This window comes from Apis mellifera, linkage group LG11, assembly GCF_003254395.2.
Source record: "Apis mellifera strain DH4 linkage group LG11, Amel_HAv3.1, whole genome shotgun sequence".
NCBI lineage: Eukaryota > Metazoa > Arthropoda > Insecta > Hymenoptera > Apidae > Apis > Apis mellifera.
The window spans coordinates 6,602,460-6,620,769 of NC_037648.1; the positions used below are offsets into that span (position 1 = coordinate 6,602,460).

General features: G+C 16.8%; 2 protein-coding genes and 1 long non-coding RNA gene across 7 annotated transcripts; 1 reads left to right on the plus strand and 2 right to left on the minus strand.

Annotated features, from left to right (window-relative positions):
- Positions 1 to 49: 49 nt before the first annotated feature.
- On the minus strand, positions 50 to 7,588 carry LOC102654700. Its single transcript, XR_003305695.1, has 8 exons — positions 7,337 to 7,588; positions 3,146 to 3,227; positions 3,002 to 3,070; positions 2,292 to 2,404; positions 1,857 to 1,968; positions 1,518 to 1,737; positions 1,226 to 1,330; positions 50 to 467 (listed from the first exon to the last, which is right to left on the minus strand). It is a non-coding gene; the product is annotated as a protein MEMO1 (long non-coding RNA).
- A 1,238-nt stretch (positions 7,589 to 8,826) lies between these two features.
- Positions 8,827 to 12,899, plus strand: Rga (regulator of gene activity protein). 4 transcript variants are annotated; one of them, XM_006572361.2, is made up of 9 exons: positions 8,827 to 9,156; positions 9,929 to 9,992; positions 10,107 to 10,585; positions 10,720 to 10,940; positions 11,231 to 11,473; positions 11,570 to 11,831; positions 11,913 to 12,020; positions 12,116 to 12,355; positions 12,456 to 12,809. In XM_006572361.2, the coding sequence occupies exons 3-8, from the start codon at positions 10,260 to 10,262 to the stop codon at positions 12,333 to 12,335; spliced, it is 1,380 nt and encodes a 459-aa protein (XP_006572424.1). In that variant the 5' UTR covers positions 8,827 to 9,156; positions 9,929 to 9,992; positions 10,107 to 10,259; the 3' UTR covers positions 12,336 to 12,355; positions 12,456 to 12,809. The 4 variants fall into 4 exon arrangements, with proteins under 4 accessions (XP_006572424.1, NP_001265256.1, XP_006572425.1 ...); NM_001278327.1 differs by having other exon boundaries at positions 8,844 to 9,156; positions 12,116 to 12,341; positions 12,456 to 12,899; XM_016917553.2 differs by having other exon boundaries at positions 8,920 to 8,938; positions 12,116 to 12,341.
- A 398-nt stretch (positions 12,900 to 13,297) lies between these two features.
- LOC552823 (malonyl-CoA decarboxylase, mitochondrial) lies at positions 13,298 to 16,746 on the minus strand. Of its 2 annotated transcripts, XM_625198.6 has the most exons (10): positions 16,547 to 16,746; positions 15,719 to 15,859; positions 15,436 to 15,576; positions 15,011 to 15,163; positions 14,731 to 14,884; positions 14,471 to 14,610; positions 14,267 to 14,402; positions 13,947 to 14,159; positions 13,761 to 13,866; positions 13,298 to 13,629 (listed from the first exon to the last, which is right to left on the minus strand). In XM_625198.6, the coding sequence occupies exons 1-10, from the start codon at positions 16,742 to 16,744 to the stop codon at positions 13,521 to 13,523; spliced, it is 1,491 nt and encodes a 496-aa protein (XP_625201.3). In that variant the 5' UTR covers positions 16,745 to 16,746; the 3' UTR covers positions 13,298 to 13,520. The 2 variants fall into 2 exon arrangements, with proteins under 2 accessions (XP_625201.3, XP_026299350.1); XM_026443565.1 differs by lacking the exon at positions 15,719 to 15,859.
- Positions 16,747 to 18,310: the final 1,564 nt, after the last annotated feature.

An 18,310-nucleotide genomic window follows, 5' to 3' on the forward strand; every position in this document is an offset into this window, starting at 1 on the left:
CTGATTATTTCTTGTAAGTAATAAACCGAAATATTTTTAAAGCAAAATGTTTGATAGAACATTTCTATTCATCACATTCATTAACAAATTAATATAATATTCTTTCTCAAGCCATTGAGAAAATTCCATAATATAATAGCAAATTGTAATTTGATTTTAAATTATTTTTTTAAAAAGAAAATTTTAAAAAATTATAATTAATGCTTTTTATGATTAATAGATTATTACTGCCGTTTTTTTATTTCTTTTTTAAATATTTTTTTTATTTATTTTTTTAATACTTTCTTTTTTTCTGCAAATTCTTCAAGTAACAGTGAAAGTGTATTGTATCACTCAAGAACCAAGGAAGCACTGGCATAACTAACAGAACTATCATTCATATTATTGCACTGGTTGCTTTGAACATATTTAAGAAACTTCAAATTCATTCTTTGACCATTAGTATTTCCTTTTAAACTATGAATTACCTATGAATTAAAATAAAAACTATGAATTAAAAATATTGATCATAATTTCAAAAACTATATCTTAATTTATAAAGAAAGTTTTTAAATTTATTATATTTTAAATATTAAAAGCTACATACACATGTAATATAAGATCAGAAAATATATCTATATTTGAGATTTTTTCAATATAAAAAAATACAATTTTAGATTTTTATAATTATAGATTTTTTTATATTATTTAAAAATGTTTAAAATTAACAAGTTTTATTAAAAATTATTAAAATTATTTTTAATACAAATGTATTAAACAATAAACAAATCTAATTCTTATAGTAACAAATTTTATCAGATAATAATTTTATTATTAACCATATTAATTTTTCAAAATAACGATTATATATATATAAAATTTCTTCATAATTTTTTATTAAAAATATATTCTTTTATTTATGTTATTCTTTTTTTATGTTAAAATCCTGAAAATTTAATCATTATTTACATAATATTTCAGCTGAATTGATATAGCAATTTTTATAATTATATATTGTATCTAATATTATTTCTGAATATTTTACGAAAAATGCTTTTAATTTATATAATTCATAATTATAATTCATTTAAAATTCATATATATAATGATTGCATTTAAAATGTCTTAATTTTATAACTTTTTAATATAATATTTTATATATCTTCCATATTTTTTATTTTTTCACATTTTTTGATGCTAGGTGTATGCAGCCTCATAATTTATATATAAATAAATAATTCATTACCTGTAAAAGAATACTAATAGGATGTCGACCACATACTGTATTACCATATTTTTTAAGGTAATCATTAAACATTGTGGGATTTAATGTTTCAATGATATCCATACCCTGTGAATTTTGAAGAAAAGTATGAAATTATTTATAATATGATATTAATGATATTACTTACGATCATTTACGATCATGATAACAAAATATGACAAATCAATAAGTTTTATTTATACAATTATTAAATATTTAATATTTATAAATATGAAATATTTATTAATAAGTGATATTTTATGATTTTATGTACCATTTTGTCAAGATTTTGAATAGATCTATGAATAGGCCCACAGGATCTATCATAATAGGTATAACGAAACCGTTGACCCCAATGACAAAAATCTGAAGATATAACAAATAATGTCTGTGGATCAGCCATATATGGTGCTAATAATCTTCCATAAAGTGCTTCTTTTTCAGGACTTAATGAACCCACTAATATAGGAATTATTGTAAAAGAATCTTTAAACCTATATTAATATAAATTTGAAATTAAAAATTAAATTTAAATTTAATAATAAATGAAATGTTATATCAATTACATAAATAAAAAATATAAAAAATATCACAAATATAATTATAAACATACCCTTCCATAACTTTTGCAATAAATGGCAATTGCATTTCAATGCTATGTTCTTCTTCATCTGTGTTTAAATCCATCCATTCAAAGTGTCTAGTTTCTTCAAGTTCTCTATACACTATTATTATTATTATTATTATTATTATTATTATTATTATTATTATTATTATTATTATTATTATCATTATCATTATTATCATTATCATCATCATCATCATCATCATCATCATCATCATCATCATCATCATCATCATCATCATTATTATTATTATTATTATGAATAAAAATCTACATTCAAACTATAATAATCTATAATAATATTAATACTAATTTATATTCATAATTTAATTTAATTAATTTTATTCATAATTTAAGTTTTATTTTAAATAACAATTTAATTCAAATTTTAATATATTATTTAATATATTATAGAATTTCTACCTTGCTGATCAATATGTAGATCATATAAAAGAGTTTGATAAATCGAAGCAGACGAAAGAGCACAGCCTGCTAATCTCACATGATGTGATGGACCAAGAATAAAAATTCTACGCCTATATAATAATAATACATTATATATTTAATTTGTTATTTTAAATGACATAAATTAAAAATATTAAAATAATTATTTTATTTTTATATATTTTACATGAATTTTTTTCTATATTTATAATACAAACAATCATGCAAATACTTCAAGAACTTTTTTATTATAAAAAAATTATTGCAAAATATAATAGATATATAAACAATTCAAAAATTCCAAATGAAAAGGGTTAAATATATTTTTATATACAATTAATAATATAACTTAATTTACAATTAATAATATATTAAATTATAAATTTGTACAAATTATATTGTTAATTATATAATAAACATATTAAATTAATCTATTATTATAGAAAAAAATAAAAATATACCTCATCATAAAAATTTAAATTTATTCATTATAAAAATAAAAAATGAAATAATAATTGTGTAATAAAGTTACTCAGTTTTGTATATAATTTAAAAATATTTAAAATAATTAATGCATAAATTTATTTATTTGGTTAAAGACAAGAATTTATTTAAATTTAAACTTTATAGAATATTATTGTTTTATTTTATTAAATATTTTTTTATAAAAAAGTATAAAAAAAACTTACACAACTATAGGACTAATTTGACGATATGCAAAAGCAGCACATGCTCCACAATAGCTATAACCTGCATGTCTGTAAAATTTTGTTTATATTTCAATAAAGATTTTTTAATTTAATTAAAAATTATTTTAATATATAATTACTGACGGGGCAATTATTGCCCTAGCAGGTCCATGTGATAAGTCTGCAGCACTCAACCAACCTTCTAATTGTTTATTCAACTCCAATCCTATGTATTCAAAAAAATATATATTATTAATTAATAAAAAACAAAAAAGTTATTAGTCAAAATTAATTTTTATTAATTCTTTGAATTCTTAATATTAAAAAAATTTTTTTTTTGATAATTTTACCTGTTTTTAATAACTATTAGATTTTTTTGAAATATATTACAAAAAATAAAAAATTAATGATTCATAAATTGGTTCATAGAAATTAATTTAAACAATTTTTTTAATAATTATATTGAAAATAATATTGAATCTTTATTCAAATCTGATATTAATTAATATTTACGAATTTATTATATATTTTTTAGCAAAAAATAAAATTTTAATAGATAAAAAAAACCATAAAAAAATATATGTAAAAAATATTTCATATAAACATTCATTTATATTTAATATATTTTATGATAATGAAATTTAAAAATATTGAATGTAATTCAACTTAGAAATAAAAGAATAAAATCTAAGAATAAAATTAATATTGAGTCATATTCAATAAAAGAATTCAAAAGATTAATAATATTTTATATATTATTATTTATATTTTAAAATATTATAAAATTCAGTATTTAAGTTCAAAATTTAATATAATTAAAATATAAAATAATATAATTAAAATATAAAATATATAATTAATTTTATAATTTTATAATAAAAATGTTATTTAAAAAAAATAATGTTGCAATATAAATAATTATAATTAATCATAATAAATAATACTTTCAACTTCTAATTTATTATTTTTAAAAGTTATATCTAATTTTTTATCTGATTTTTAATAAATAATAAATAATAATAATTAATTTTTAACAAAAAACAAAATTTGTTAAATTATTATATTATTTTTATAGAATAATGCTTTCAATAATTAATATTTATTATATATTGTATAAAAAAAAATATTGTAAAAAAAAAGAATATTTTAATATTTTAATAAAGGTATTTATTTTTATTCAGAAAAATCATTGCATCATTTGGAGAATTAGTTATAAATAAGAATATCTGGATTTAAATTTAAATATTTAACAAAAGTACTTATTATTCTTTTATCTAAATAATATAAAAGTATATGAATAAAATATTAATAAATATTTTATTTTTCTTGTATTCTTTAATATTAATCTCTTTAAATTTAAATTTATTTGTCTAATTTATTGAATTTAAATAAATGATTTATATTTGAATGAGTAAATAATAAAAAACATATTGATTCTTATGATACATTGCATTTGAATATTAATATTGAATATTATATTGGATATCAAAACTCAACTATATTTAAATAAAGTGAAAAAATATATTTAGATTTTTAGATTTGAATGAAAAATATCTTATTAAAAAATGTTTATAATAATATAAATGTTGATTTATAATGTTATTATAAATTTATTATAATAATGTTATATTATATTATAATGTTGATAATAATATAAAAATCTGTTTTTGTACTTTATTTATGAAAACAGAAATAATATAGATCTAAATAAATATTAATATAATTTTAGATTATAAAGCAAATAATTTATATTTTAAATTATAATAATCAGTTTTTTCTATTAAATTTATAACAAAGTATATTTAAAAAAAATTATTTTTTATTACAATATAAACAATATTTCAGACTTTAAATCACAATTTCTATTTATTTTTTTATTTCAATAATTGATATTATTAGATATTGATATTATTGATATTATTTGTATCTAAAAATTATGGAAATGTATGATTGTTTAATGAAATTTTATAATATAATAGAATCTTCATTATGAATTAATTTGGAGACAAAAGAAGATTATTTACAGAAAGAAAATTTTTAAATAATAGAAAAATAAACATATAATTTGAAACTTACAAAATAAATAAAAATTCATTTATTGTAAAAAAAATAATATTATTCAATATTTTTTTTTTAAGAAAATTAAAAAAAAATAGACTTGGATTTTAAATTTTTTTAGAAGAATCAAATTATATAATTTTTTCAATGTTATTAATTCCATAATATTATATTGTTTTTGAAACTCAATATATTATATTCTATTTTTTAAAAAATAAATTTTGTTTGTAAATGTTTTAAAATAATATACATCTTTGTGATTGTGTATCACTTGTTATATTAATTTGATGATAAATTTTATATATATAAAAAAAAACACTTTGTTTGTTTATATATACAATAATATGTAATATAATATATAAAATAACATGTAATATTCATATAAAAGAATATTCAGAATATTCATATTAAATATTCACATACTAGGTGTTTATATAATAAAGAAAATTAATATTAATTTTATTTATTTATACAAATTCATTTTATACAATTTTCATTTTATACAAATTCAAATTTTTATAAAAATGATTAAAAAAAATTTTATTCCACTTATCAAATATGATCAATAATTGATTTTAATATTTTTTTTGTATATAATATAAACTTTTGTACATAAACTATTTTATAGATTTATAAACTTTTAAATTTCTCACAAATGCAAATATTTATTAAATATTTGTTATAATATTTTTATTAATAATAGTCTTTAATTCTCTTTATTTTTTTAATTATTATCTTATTATTATCTTATTAAATGATTAATATCAATGACTTAATTTCTTCATGTAATTTAAATTTATTTTCAAAATATATAGATAAATATTTTGATTTATAATTTTATTAATAAATTTTAAGTATTCTATTAAATTTTAAAGTTCCACTAAATATCCAGTACTATACATAAATATTTATATGTTTAAATAAATGAATATAAATTTTAAAATATGATTAATATATTTGATTTCTTTAAATTCTAACTCTTTTATCCAAATAAATATTAATTTATTAATTTATCAAATAAATATATATTTATTAAATTAGATATTCCAAATCATTTATAATTATATTATTTAAATAATAATTATATTTAAATTTAAAACATTTTTATTTGTTGATGATATCAAAAATTTTTCTTCTTCTTCTTTTCTAATTATATGTAATTATGATTTGTTTTATTAAATTCATTTCAAATATCATTCTATTTTTATATGAAAATTAAAATTTAATTATTTTTATCAATCATAAAACACTTGTTCAATAGATACTTAATTGTAAAATATCATTTTATGATATATCTTTAATTTTTTCTTATTTTATATTTTTAGTTTTAAATATTATATTTTTTAAAAACATATACATTTAAAAAAAAATTCTTCATAATTTTTATGAACAGTTATTAATTTTCTTTCTAATAAATTTTATTTAAAAATACAAAAAATTAATGTAATTTAAAATATTCATTTCATTTTTTTAATGAAAATATAAAATGTAATTTATAAATGTTATACTAATATAAATTTATTTATTAATCTGTCTATTGAAATTAATAATTCAAATTTCAATTATTTTATTATTATTATTATTATTAATTCTAATATATTATATAATCATTTCATTGTTATTTTTAATAAATTAAAGATTACATTATATTTTAAATTTTAATTAATTATTAATATTAATTAATAATTAATATAAATGTGAAATGAAATCTTGAATTCTTATTAAAAAAAATTAACATTTAATAAGATGTAATAAAAAAGAAGAACATATCTTTATTAATATATTATATTAAAATTAATTATCTTATATTTTAATATAATATATACATATATATGTATATATTATCATGTAAATTTAGTAAATATAAATATTATATCCAAAATTATATTATATGTAATATAAAATCTATTTCTTAATGATTTATAATTAATATATATATATATAATATATATATATATATATATATATATATATATATATATATATTATATATATATATATAATATATGTAAAAATATATTAATTATAAATAATTATTAATAAATAATAAATTTATTATATATATATATATATATATATATATATACATTAGCATGTAATATATTATTATGTCAAAATATACTGAATTTTATAAAATTGTGATAATTTATCAACGTCATGAAATACAAAATAATGAATACAAGAATAGAAAAAAATTATAAATAATTATAAAATTAAATTATAAATAAATATTATATTAAAATTATATAAAATAAAAATAGTTTAAATATTACTTACCAGAACTTGCGTACCAACTACCAGCATGAGTTGCTCTTCTAATTAATGCCATTTTTTACTTATTTACTAATTTTTATTTCTTCTGTTTATTTTTTTAATAAATAATTTTTTGGCTTATTTTTTTTATAAATGATTTATTTAAAGTATTGATGTATAATTTTACTTATATATAAAATGTTTATAAAAGTTTATTACAAATAAACTTAACTTTTACTTAGCCACGAACCATACGCTTTTAATAACGTGTTGAATAGTACATTCATAATACTAACACTGAGAGTATATTCTTTAGGTATATAATAAAATAAAAAATAAATGTTTAAAAAATATATATATTGATTTATAATAAATATTATAAAAAGTTATTATATCTTACTATTGTAATTAAAATAAATAATCAATGTTCTTATATATTAGAAGTTTAAAATAGAAAATTTCACTAGAATACTATTTTTAGTGATAAATCAAAAATATTTTTTAGTATACAAAAAATATAAAATAAAAATATTTCAATTATTATAAGCAATAAATAAAAAATATTATAATATATTATTCACAACATATATTATAATATAACATTATATTATATATATTAAGGAAAAATATCAAAAAATAATTAATATATAATAAAAAATATAGATGATAAAAAAATTACTATATAGATTTTATACACTATACACTATACTAATAAAATAAAAAAAATTATAAAAATTTGTTATAAAATAGTTTATATCTAATATATAATTTTTTATTTTTTCTAAAGTATATATGATTACATTAATATATGTATAAATTAATGTATACATAGATATAATTTTATCATTTTTAATTTAAATTTAATATTTTATTAATATATATATTTCTCTGGTTGTTATCATAAAGATTATAATAATATTTTTATTGTTAATTATTAATAAAAATAAGTTAATTATTATAAAATAATAAGCTAAAATATTATATTATAATAATAAATAAAGGAATATTTAATGTAGAATATTAAAAATATTTTATATATTTTGTCAATTAAAAATTTATCATTCGTTTAATTGTAATAAAATAATAATCTCTATAATTATAACAATTAATAATATTTATAATTAATAATACTTTTAATTTCATACAATCAATTGGATGTCTTACTGAAATTTGAGATATTTTATTTATTTATTCATTACATATATTTTGCTATAAATAATATTTTTTATAAAAAAAAATATTTTAAACATAAGAGAATATTATAATATTATTTCAATTTATTAATTATATTTATTAATTATTTAAATTTAAATTTTATTTTGTATTTTTAAAATATAATATTCTAGATACTATAATAAATTTCGGTAATCATATTCAAGATTAAAATTTGTATACTTATTAAAATATATTATGTAATATTAATAATTTTGTAATGTAATTAAATATATAATATTTTTAACATGTATTATGATTATATTTAATTCATAATCTTTATAGTAATTATTTTAATATCTAATTTGAATATCTTTGTAGAAATGGTTATAATGGCAGAAATTCGTGTCTCTAGTATTGTTTAAGTTTATGAAACTGAGTGACAAAATAGACATTTATTTGTTAAGAATATTTGTAATGTGCATAAAAGTTTAATCTTTTGAGATTATTTATATAAAAATCTTTTTTTTTAGACGAAATACTAATTATTGAAAACAACGTTTTCCCTATCATATTCATTCTAAATCAACATCGACGTTTTTGTGTTTTTTTTTTATGCTCATTTACTTTGTTTATTATGAATTTAATGGATTTTTTCGCCCACTAACTTAACAACGGATTCAATAATATAGGTAATTAAATTTTGTCTATTTTTTCTTTAATATTTTCGTTACATAGATGTTATAACCTTTGCTTTCTTTGTGCTCGTTCTGATTTCTATCTTTACAATGTCAAAATTGCCGTTTTCGTTTATTGTTTTTTCAAAATTCATAAATTTTTTGTATAGTGTGTAATAGTTTTAATCCTAAGATATTAACAAAATATCCAAAAAAATTACTAAATCATTTTTGTTATGTTATTATGTTGTCATTTTTTATAATAATTAGAATAACAAGTTATTGCCATTAATGAGTTTAATATTGTATTAAATAAAGTAATATTCAAATTATAATTTATATTTAAAATATAAATGTAACTTATAATAACAACTTTAAGTTGTAAAATATAAATTAATTATGTGATACAAATCTTATGTGACATAAAAACTATGTTAAAATTTTTAAATTTTAGTTTTTAATAAATTTAATTTAATAAATAAATTTTTTTATAAAATTAATTTTTATTCTTTACATAATTTATTTGTAAAATATAAAAACTTTTTTAAAAATTAAAATTAAAAAATTAAAAATAATATATTTTTAATATAATATAATAAAATATAATGCATAATTATTAAATAAATTAAAAAGTAAACAAATATTTTATATATAAAAATATAGATTATTATATATATATATATATATATATTATATATATAATAATATATATGTATATATCCATAAAATTTCTGGAGCAATGCTTAAGTGGCATCTTCACAAAAATAAATTCTTCGATTGCCAATAGGTCCATATTTATTTTCCTGTCTTCGATTTTGATATGACCATTGCCATGATGCTGTGATAAAGAGGTAAAAATTAAATAAATACAATTGAAATTAAGAATAAAAATAATAGTAATTAATTTTCAATAGTAATTAATAATTTAACTCTATCATATATTTGTTTTTACCTCATCATTACAGGTTGCTACTAGGAGTTCTTGTCATGGATTATCTTCAGTTCCATGAAATTGAACAACTTACAAGTGATGCAATAGAAAACAAGTGATTGTGATAATTGACATAAAAGTGTGTTGGTGTGCCCTAGCAGGTACTTTGTAGTGGAGCCACCAGGCTATGGCTAACCTGAACTTTGAGCAGCCACCACGCAGTATTGCGAACGCAAGCCTTACATCGCGCACAGGTGGTGGGGGGGGCTTAAATTCATCGACCCTTACGGGTCATGTCACACCTACCTCGGGCATGTTCTCAGGCTCATCCACAAGCACTTCCAGTTCAGCTAATTCTGCGGTAGTAGTTACTAACGTTTACCCTGGAGCATCAGGGACAGGAGGTGGACAAAATAATCATCAACCTCAACAACAGCAGCTCTCTCCTATGGGCAGCAGAGGACTGTTTGGACAGAGAGCTTTTACAGATAGACGTACAATGCCTGCTCTTGGGTTAGTTTTTTCATAATAGTTAGGAAAATTTTTAATTTTTGTTATATTTATAATATTGTATATTTTATTATTTGTTTATATTTTATAATAATTCTATTTATTAGATAACTAAAAATGTTAATATAAATTTATAGAACTTCGAATCCAATGGGTAGCATGGGCACATTTGGAATACCTCAAAGTCGTAATTACGGATCTCAAATCAATAATTTTCACTCTGTTTTTGGTAGTGGAGGAGGTGGAGATACAAGTACTCCTCCATTATTGGATCTATCTGAATTTCCTTCATTAACGAACAGAGGACAGGGTGATTCTATGCCACAACCTAGTCCTATGCCAGGAAAACAACCTTATGGTTTGTATTTATAATAATTTAAATAATGATAATTAAATAATAATATAATAGTAATATAATATATTATGAGTAATATTATAATTTTTTTTCTCAAGAAGTTCCATAAGTTATAATTAAATTTATTGTTTGAAAAATATAATAATTTTAATCTACATTAAATACATATGATAATTAAATATATTTAATTATATTTATATCAATAATAAAATATTAAAATTATTATATATATATATATATATATATATATATATACACACATTTAATTTTTATATTTACATTTATAATTATAGTTGGAATGGTAAAACAACCAACATCCGAATCAAGTGAGTTTACAATGAGTTCTGAAGATTTTCCAGCATTACCAGGAACACAAAATAGAGAAGGGCCATCACCAGGTGGAAGTGTTTCTGGAGATAAAAACATATCTGTTGGACTTGGCCCTGAAATTGGACAAGATGTATTACAAGCAAATAGAGCACCTGGATCAGAAAAGTCTCAATCATCTAAAAGAGGCATACAAACATCTCCTGATGGTATTTTATTATTATTATTTAATATTTAATATTATTTTATAGTATTTTACTATTTAAATTTTTTTTTTAATGACTATTTATTATTACATTATTTAGGTAAAGTGACCAATATACCAGCTAGTATGGTAAAAGATCAGTTTGGAATAGTTGGATTATTGACCTTTATTAGGGCAGCTGAAACAGATCCGAATTTAGTATCTTTGGCATTAGGTCAAGATTTAACTGCGTTAGGATTAAATCTTAATTCACCAGAAAGTCTTTATCAAAATTTTGGTGGACCTTGGGCAGAAACACCATGCCGACCTCAGGATATCGATTTTCATGTACCACCAGAATACCTTATTAATGCAGCCATCAGGTATCTTATTTTATTATATCGATTTTTATAAATATATTATAAATTATTTTAATAATTAAATTTATATTATGTTTATTTTAGAGATAAGTTAGCACCAGTTAAATTAAATCGATACAAGGATGATCTACTATTTTATATGTTTTATACAAATGTTGGAGATGTATTGCAATTAGCAGCAGCTGCAGAATTGTAAGTATTTTTTTTTATTTACATATTCAAATTTTTAAATATTTTTTTAATCAATTTTTAATAAATATATGATCTTATTTGGAAACTTTATAAAGGTATAGTAGAGAATGGCGATATCATATGGAAGAAAAGGTTTGGATAACGCAAGCACCAGGATTAGGACTTGTAGAAAAAACATCAACATATGAACGTGGTACTTATTATTATTTTGATGCACAAAGTTGGAGAAAAGTAGCAAAAGAATTTCATTTGGATTATACAAAACTAGAAAGTAGACCTCATCTTCCCACAAATTTTCATCAAACCCAGCCTTGACTACAGGTATTTATAAAAATGTAATTTCTTATTTATTATTATTAATTTATTTAATTATTTTTATTAAATTATATCTAAAAGCAGTTATAAATATTTTTATTAAAAATTTTTTTGTTGTAGATCTGCTTGCAGACCATTGTACTGTCTTTAAGTTGGACAGGAAACAGCTATTGTATAAATGAACAAATTTAATAATCTTTAATAAAAATATAAAATTTGAAGAGTACAGAAATGAAGTTCTTTAATCATTGACTCAATTAGAAATGGAAGTGAGTCTAATGTATTTGATATTGACAAATGATTTTGATACATGATCCTATGTGTTAAATATTTAGATGCTTATATATAAAATAATGTACTTTTCAATGATATAATGATCATTATGATTTTAGCAGTGTATATAATAAAAATAATAAGTAGTACTGAACTAAATTTTGACATTTAGGCAATTCAAAATACAATATGTTCATAAAATCTTTATGTATATGATCATTTATTTTGTACCTATGTAATTAAGAATGTAAATGAACTGTTTTCTAAGAAACAAATTTATTTTCATAATTTTTCATACTGTATTTATTTTTTCTTAAATTTTATTAATTTATTTATATTATCTATCAAAATTAATAAACTATATTAATGTAAATTTTTATATAAAATCTTTAAAAAATATTGAATTGAAATAACAAATATCATAAAAATATCTTTGTTTAAAATTTTAGTTTACAAAATTTTTAATAAACATGAATTACATGATAATCAATCTTATATATACTATTTGAGAAATATAAAATAAAATTTTTTTTATATAAATAGAAAATCAAACATAAGAATAAAATAAATTAAATTTTAATGTATTTTATTTCTAAATTTACTAATAATATCATTTTAAAGTATAATTTAATTGATAACAAATTATAAGAAATTTTTATATTATATTTTATTTATATTAAATATTTTTCTTTTTATATTAATGTTCATTTGTAAATTTTAATTTTAAGAAATTAATTTATTACATTAAATTATCACATATGACTCAATTCCATTTCTAACTTCTGATTAAATCACAATATCATTACTTGAAATACATATTTTTCTGTATTATACAATTTGATTATTTTTATATTTCTCATAAAAAAATTTTGGAAAGAATTTTGATATCTTCTTAAAATTGTAAACTTTTTTTCATAATTTTTTATACTGTGTTGAGAGATTAATTATATCTTCAGAAGCATTTATAAAATAATTTTCAATATAATTTTGACTATGTTTTTCACATTCATGTAGATAGTATCTAAATTAATAAATTTTAATATAATATATATAATTAAAGATATAAATAAAATATATTATATAAATATATTAAATATAAAATTAAATTATATTTTAATTATATTTAAATTTAATTTTAATGGATTAAATTACCTATAGTTTACCATAATTCCACAACTGTTTCCAACACCACGTGGTGAAGGATCAGCCAACCAATTTATTCTCCACATAACAGCTCCATTACGAAGATGAAAGTTTGCTGTGATGTAAAAGATATTAAGTTTATATTTATTTTTAACTAAAATTTAATTATTATTTAATTTATGATAGTCAATTTACCAACACTATCTAAAGCATAATTTCGTCTTTTTTCTTTATATAAATACCAAGCACATGCTCGAAGTAATGGCTTTTTTAAAACTTCACTTATTTTAATATTATGAGTCCATAATGAATTATTCAAAATTTTTTTTAAACCAAAAGCTATATCTTTTTCTTTTAAAATTTCTTGTATAGAATTACATTCTTCATTTGTGAAAATATTATATATATCTAAAAAGAATTTTATGCTAAAATATAATCTTCTATTTTTGAATTTTTTTATATATATTGATAAATTTTATTTGTAAATTTTTTAATTATTTAAAAAATGTAATTACCTTGTTTTATTTTTTCCAAAAACCATGTTCTAAAGTTAGGTATTGGTGATAATGAAGATAATTCATGAATCATAGGAAATTCTGATATCACTTCTTTTGCCACTTCTTTTATTAAATAATTACCAAGTTCAATACCCTGAAAAATACCTTTTTCATTAATTTTTATTCTATTAATTATAAATTTTCAGGTAATTATATAATTACTTGTAATCCTTTCTGTGTGGAAGTTATTGAATAAAATATTGCAGTTTTTATTTTGTTTTTATCTTCTTCTAAAAATGTTATCTCTTTTTTTAGATTACCAAGAATTCTGACTTTTGCTCCATCAATATCTTTTACACTATCTATATTAATATCAATATCAATATATATTATTTTTTATCAATATATATTATTCATTATATTGAATTTAATTTGTAATATTATTTTATCAGAATACTTAGCATATATATATATAAATATACCTGGTATAATATCACATAATGCTGTATGTAATACAACAAGAGGTTCTCGTGGCATAGATAAATGAGTGAAAATGTAACATCTTCTATATGGTCCAACTCTTTGTTTTAAATCTAACCAATTTTTTATAGGATGTATTGCTTCATAATCTGAAATCTTGTTATTTCCAAATTATAATTATAAAATGTTTATATTTTTTTAAGTATTTGATTCTATTAAATTAACTAATATATATACTAATATATATATTATACTAATATAAATTTTCTTAAATATATATACCTTTTGTAAAATATCGCATGAAGTTTGCCATGTAATTCTTTCTAAATATAAGAATCCTACTGAAAACCAAAGTAATAATAAATCTCGTAGAGTAATATTCAATTGCTGTATTGCAATACTTTCATCTGTATCTTTAATTTTTAATATTAATTCCTAGAAAAAATATTTATATAAAAATATTATAATATTTATAATATTATATGTAATTATAAAATATATTTAATCTTTTTAAAAAAGATTTTTAATAAAATTTTTATAAAATTTATATTTATATTAAAAAGTTACATAGATATTAATTAAAATTAAAATTCATAAAATTCTTTGAATATTTAAACTTTAATTTTTAATATATATTTTTATTAATTCATAATCACAATTAATTAACAATTAAATTATATAATTTTAATAATATTAAAATTACTTACTAATATATCTGTCCTTAAATCAACAAGAAATTTCACACCATTTTCAAGTCTTCCAATCATAATAAACAACCATTGATAATCTGGTGTTAAAACATTTCTTAAATTTCGTTCATAAGAAATCATACGTCTTTTATTATCAGACTAAGATAAAACATATTATATTGTTAAATTTTTAATAATTTTATAATAATTATTAAGAATTTAATATTATAAACAAAAAAGTATTTTTTAATTTATTTTATATATTATAAATATGAAATATAGAAATTAATAATTTATAAACCTCTGTAGATACATATTTTTCTGCTACATTACATACAACAGTATGTTCAACAGCATATCTAAATGCTAAAATACGTAGAATTTGTTCCTTATCTTTTTTATTGCTTTCTTGATATGCATTACATAAAGTACGAGCTTTATTCTAAAATAAAATTTTAATTCTATTTTCTGTATTATATACAAACTTCATTACAATTGAAATTAATTAATATATTTACATATTGATATTTTTATTATTTATAGTTTATATTATTTTAATCATTATATTTATATTTGTATATTTATATACAAAATGAATATTTCATTTAATTTCTTTTAATTTATTAAATTTATTTTTATTAAAATAAAATATATGAAATATTATTATCAAATAATATAAATAATAATTTTGACAAATATATTTTAATCATTTTTTATTTTTTTATTTAATTTGCATATTTAACAATTTATATATTTAATTTAATTAGAGAATTAAATAATATATTATATTAAACGATAAATTAAAAATAAAAATATGTTTAAAATAATGAATTATATTTTACATGTATATTATAATCTACTATATGTATCAATGTCAATTAGAAATTAAACATAAAATATAATTTATATTTTAGTTTTATATAAATCATTAATTCTATAATATTAAATTTAAGAAAATAAAAAAAATAAAAAAATAATTTAATATATCTGAAAGATTTAAAATATAATTTTTGATGCAATGTTATAAAAATGAAAATTTCTTGTTCTTAATTTGTTTTTAAAAATATTAAAAATTAAAGATAAAAAATAATTTGTTTTTAATTTTTAATACTTCTTAATAATAACTAACCTCAATAATCCAATTGCTAACATTACTATTTTTAAATTTAAAAACTTCTTTTAATTGTTCTTCAAAAATATTATTTTCACAAAATGTAGAAATATCACGTAGATTTTGTGTAAGAAACAATTTTAAAATCTTTGGTGTTGTATTATATTTTAAAATAAATGTATTATTGTAAATATTAATTAAAATTTTCAAGTGCATTTTGTTAGATATCATATTTAAAATTGACAAATATATACACATTAAAAAATATTTTAATTATTTTAAATAATAAAATAATTTTAGATAACTTTTCTAAATTATTTTATAATATATATATTATTTTTTCGTATTCTTATTTCGAATAAATAACAAACATTTGATATTAAAATGTAAATTAGAAAAAGATTATGTCAGAATTCTAAAACTAATAAAGATTAATTATTGAAGTAATTGTTGAAGTGATTTCAAGTAAATTTTTTGCTTTTCCAAAATTTCGTTTTTGTTTTGTTATTGAATTATTATTGTTTAAAATAAAAGATTATTGACCAATTAAAGAACGAATAAACTTATCATATCAGATATATGTCACAATAGTTCAGCAAATCTTTTTCGAACTCAAAACATTGTTTCTACTTAATCAAGTCTGGAAATTCATTAATAATACATAGAGATATCATCATAATAAAATATATAAGCGCAATGTTTTTTGTTAATAATTTATTAATAAAATTGAAATAAAAATTTTTGTAAAAAAAAAAATTGGTTGACTTATGGAATAGCCAATATATATATATAAAATATCATAAATATATATTAAATTTAATGATAAAGAATAATTTTTATTAATATTCAATAAATTAAAAAAAAAATCAACCTGTTTTATGTTGTAATATATGAAAAATAAGATACAACAAAATAAATAGGATGAAATTACAAAGAAAGCTATTTTTTAGTTTTTTAGCTATTTTTTAGTTTTATAAATATAATATTTTTTATATATACAAGTAAAATAACTGTCGTTAGAACTTTTTTGTATTTAATAATATTATTTTTAATAAATTACAAAGCTGAATATTTTTTAACAAAATAATTTTTAAATAATAAAATAGTAAATTTTAAAATAGTAAATTTTTTATGAAGTAATATTTATGTATTATTCTTTTCATAATTCATTTTTTGAAAATTAGAAAATAGAAATGTAATTTTTCAATTTTAAAGTATTATTATAATTTTTCTTATTATCAAAGAAAATTATAATAAAATTATAATAATTATAGTAATATAATAATTATAGTAATATTATAATTATAGTAATATTATATAATATAGTAATATTGTATTATTAATTATATTATTAATATTATTTTTTATATTATTAATTATAAAATTAAAAAAATGAAGCTATTTTAAATATATATGAATATATTGTATATATAAATATACTATACAGTATCATTACTAAATTATTGTATTATATAATATATAAAATTTAAATATATAATATAAAAAATATAAAATAAAAATTTGAAATCTTTGATTTTGATTCTTAAGAAATAATTATATTTTATACAAAAAATCAAGTAATTAATATAGATATAGAAAATATTTGCTCTATGTTGTCCATATTGTGTTCAAAAATATATATATTTGCACTGAATTATATAATTATTTCATTACACAATTTATTTATACAATTGATTTAACATAATAACATATTGTTAAAAATAAATATTTTAGTATTTTAATTATTAAAATTGCGAGAATTTAAAACTGGTAACTTTTAGT